This window comes from Primulina huaijiensis, chromosome 12 (assembly GCF_012295235.1).
Source record: "Primulina huaijiensis isolate GDHJ02 chromosome 12, ASM1229523v2, whole genome shotgun sequence".
Taxonomy (NCBI): Eukaryota; Viridiplantae; Streptophyta; class Magnoliopsida; order Lamiales; family Gesneriaceae; genus Primulina; species Primulina huaijiensis.
Window position 1 is genome coordinate 19,358,288 of NC_133317.1, and position 4,320 is coordinate 19,362,607.

The 4,320-nt window shown below is 39.1% G+C and overlaps 1 protein-coding gene across 1 annotated transcript; it reads right to left on the bottom strand.

The window, feature by feature from the left end:
* Window positions 1–886: 886 nt before the first annotated feature.
* Window positions 887–4,103, bottom strand: LOC140989775 (scarecrow-like protein 14). The gene is made up of 2 exons (XM_073459171.1): window positions 3,773–4,103; window positions 887–3,530 (listed from the first exon to the last, which is right to left on the bottom strand). Exon 2 carries the CDS (start codon window positions 3,423–3,425, stop codon window positions 1,152–1,154), a length of 2,274 nt encoding a protein of 757 aa, XP_073315272.1. The 5' UTR covers window positions 3,426–3,530; window positions 3,773–4,103; the 3' UTR covers window positions 887–1,151.
* Window positions 4,104–4,320: the final 217 nt, after the last annotated feature.

Consider the following 4,320-nt stretch of genomic DNA (forward strand, 5'->3'; position numbering starts at 1 on the left):
TGTTTATTTAATAATACAAATACTAATATATTTTCAAGTCCCAACATTCCCACTTCAAACCCCAATAATTAGAATATATGCTTAATGCTCAAAAATAAAATCACTCTCTCAAAAATAACTAAGAGAAAAACAAAATTTATAGCTTCTGAAATTTTTATTTTTATTTTTATTTTTTAAAATAACCTCACTTCATTAGATAAACAAGAAGTCATTTGTAACAGCATGCTTCAGAAACAAAGGAATTGATTGCATCCATCCACACTAAATTAATTCCAGAAAGCAGACATCTTCGTGGCTAGTTCATGAGCTAGCCACCTGGTTAGTCTTGCGCGGGCAGTGTACTGAACAGGAGCAGAGTCTTCATATGGCTTCTGAGATGGGAACCTCCAAAGAAAAGGGAGTTGAATTCTTCATACCATGAATTACCGTAAGTGCATCCGTTTCATCCGTCCAGTGATCCCATCCGGATTGAATGACTCCCAAACACCCTCTTTAACAGCAACCATCTCCGCTAAATGTGGTGAGAGACATCTTTGAAAGCATTTTCCATCAGCAAATAAAGACATGGACATTGCTGTCACATCCCACTACTCCCACACTAAAGTAATCCTTCATCCCTACTACCGCCACTGCGTCTACATTGATTCAGCATTAATTATTGCATCTGAAATTCCATAAGCTCAATTTGAGCATGACTCGTTTACACCCCTAATCGTAATTCTTGCATATATACCAGGCCATCAATCATGCTACTCTAATGAATCTCATGATTGTTCAACATTACTTTTTACTTCATTATAGCAGAGATAGATCATTGATCCTACCACATTTACTTAGTCAACTATGGAGACAAATGCCTAATAATTCCACACCCCAAACAAACAAATTCCATGTCCTAAAAAACTGAATAGACATTCCTTTAAGTGTTCAGAATGCAGGAAAATACAGCTAAATAGGGGCTTATACCCTAATCTGTAACAAACTACAGCGTCCGATAATATTAGCATCCATAGCTTTCTTTCAAAGAGTGTGTCACTGCTAACCATTTGTGGAAGACCGAACGGGACATACCGAACGACCGATTGACATTTCTCTTGCATCCTTGGCGCTCATTTTTGCTTCTCTAAATGTTGTGATGGAGACGAATTCCTTCAATACGTGGGCTTCCAAGAAGTAAGAGCACATACGATCCGTCCCTTCCAACCTTGCAACATCCAACGGCCATCTTCGTCTATCACAAAATTTTTATTGTAAGATGATCCAACCCTATCTTTTGCCATTTTCTTGATTTCCTTGTCCAGAGGAAGCTGCTTGAACCCAGCTCTCATGCATCGAGCCTGCCACTGCTTGTATGTCTCTGGTCTCTGGATCCTCTCAGCTGCTTCGCATGCGATAACATTCATTGCCTCCCGACCAAAAATGGTTTTCTCAAGCAGCATTCTCTCGTGACATTCTCGGGGGATATTCGCATCAAGCATATCGAAAAAAGAAGAATAATGAAATAACGCCTCACGGAATCTTGTGATGAAAAATGGGGCATTAAAAGCGCCATTCATGATCCCTTGCACAAAAATTATCGGATTCATTTGCCGTATAAGGTTTAGAACAATATTTCTAGGACTGTTCACAATAACGGTTTCGTCTAGAAGATTCCTGAGCCTATAAAGAGAGTTCACCACAAGAGTTTCATCCTTGTTAATCTTAAGATCTTCGAGTTTAATCGTTTCCCATTTCTGGGCTATAGCATTGAACTCAAATTGAATGTTAAAAGTCCTAGCATAATTTTCCAAGCGCCTCCCAGTCTCTTCAACCCTTTCCGATGGTCGGAAACCTGGACATGGAAAATCTATACCAGTAATTCGAAGCTTCGGAGGTCCACCGGGTCTAGAAGAAAGGCGTTGCAGAAAGCAAGGCCACTGGAAACCATACAGAATACCGAAATCAATAATGTGGAGCTTTGTGGCTTTCGCAGCCACATTCATGATCGTTTTATTTGCAAAGAAATTAGAAATCTTCCTAAACGGACAGGTAGCAAGGTATATATGGTAGGCTTTCAAAATATCAGCAGCAGAAGTTGGAATATTGAGAAGGGATTTATATATCTGAGTCCCTGAGCCAGCCATACGTGCCTCTAGACCATCAGCGAAATAATGAGCAAGTCTCTGCATTCCATCGCCGGTTGGAGTGGCATGCTCTCGAATCTGTTTTAGAAACTCATTTGCTGTCCTACGATCATCAGCTGCAACGGCTTGTGCACAAAGGGTCAAAAGGGTTCTCATATCAACCACGTTCCGCTTACTCCCTGATTTCTTGCCCTGAATTTTCCCACTGTTCGGCTCCTTATACTGTACGCATGAAGTATTTCTTTTAGATATTCCATCCAATGCTTTACGAAGATCAGAAAGATTTTTCCCCTTACTGCAAAGTAGCACCTTGTCAAACATTTCTGAACTAACAGTTGATTCAGTATATACTGCTGATTGCTTGTTGCTCCTTTCCTCCTCTACACCCATGTTGGCATGAAAAGAGTTCTTTTTCCCCCTTGACACATCAGCGGACTCTTCGATATGTAAGTTTTTTTCCACTTTGACTGCCAGACTGACCGAACCTTCTTTCTGCTCCTTCTGAAATGGTTCGCTATAACTTGAATCAATTATCAAATTACCCTCATCAGGAAGAAATTTACTCGCTTCTTCAAACCCTCTTTTAAATTGCATGATTGACTGGCTCTCCATAAAAATATCAGGAATTCTAAGTGTACTTATAGGTGAATCCACCTGACTATCAAGAACAGTGCCACTGCTACTTGATGAACTATAACAAGACTGAGAAATAGCCTGTGAAACTGAATTAACAGTAACAGGACTTCTTTCAAAGCCATTACTGTTGGACTCGGAATACCAATCGGGACATAAAATTCCCGTATCACCAACACCACGATAAAATCCCCCTTCTTCCAAGCTATTTGCGTCAAGGTTGTCCATACCCTGATGTAGCATCGGCTTCCGTTGATACACCTCAGAAGCAGGACGCTGCTCCCCAAGAACGTCAAAAAACGATTTCTCTGCAGCTTGAAGAGCAGCAGATTCTTGGAACATGCAGGATTTCTCCTCCACATCCTCTTCCATTAGGATATGGTTTATGTACTTTAGGACCACATCACTAAAATCACAATCCTCATGAGAATCACATTCGGATAACTGGTCTTTCACATCCAAATTCGAACAAGAAGAAACCAGTTCGTTATCCGCATTCAAATAAAAAAACCGACCACTGCCTCTTGAATCATTGATCAGATTTGGATCCGAAAATGCCGGAACCCCGTGGTCATTCACTTTAATTGGATCCGAAAATACCGGAACAGCTTGGTTTTTCACTTTAATTCCAGAAGTTGGCCCTCTATATCCCCTATAATTCTGATCCATGACATCTACTATGCGAGAACTTCTTAAGGCAGAAAGTGCACCCAATCAAACAACCCTTCCACAATAAATCCAACTCACTTTCAAACTTTCTTCTCAACTTCAACCCTAGCAACAAAACCCAGATTTTTCCCAATATTACAATGACAAGATTATAAAAATCAAAGTTGAAAGCAGATAAAGAAACCCAGAAGCAAGCACAAGAAGATGCATAAAAACGAGAAACTCGTCAATGAAAAAGTAACATAGGATTCATGAAGATCAAATCCGGACAACAGAGAAAAAGCCAAGACAAGCATACGTGAAAACACCAAAAACTCAAAACAGAATAAAACTTCTGAAAAACCAACCTACATACTCAGATACGTCAACCTCTGAACCTCAAAAAAATTCCCTTTCACAAAGAAAATAAAAACCATAACTCAGATTCACTTCACCCAAGTGTTGCCACCAATACCTGGGCTGAACGATCAATTAAGGCCACAGAAAGATCTTGGAAGCAAAACCTTTCCAATAGAGCGAGATATTATAGAAATGAGAATACATAGAATGCCTCGAAATGGGACCGCCTATTTGCATATAGCGATTATATATGAGAGTTATGCGGGTAAATACGAGAGGAGGTGACGAATCTTGGCCATAGTATGTTCCATATCCAAAGGCTGTGTCCTGGTGTAAACTCTTGGCAATGATTGAGCAAGGATTTCGTTAAATCGAATTAATTGATCGAATTGAACTAATTTGAAAATTCGGTTATATCAGTTAATTCGGTTCCGTTACGATTTTCAAAATTTTGAAATCGTAAATCAAATTAACCAATATAATAAATACTATTCTTTAATAAAATTTTATTATTTATCAATTTTTATATATATTTAAATTTTAAATTTTAAAATCA

What these genes read in the sequence shown, in the direction of transcription:
- LOC140989775 (XM_073459171.1), bottom strand. Translation starts at nt 3,425, where the DNA reads ATGGATCAGAATTATAGGGGATATAGAGGGCCAACTTCTGGAATTAAA.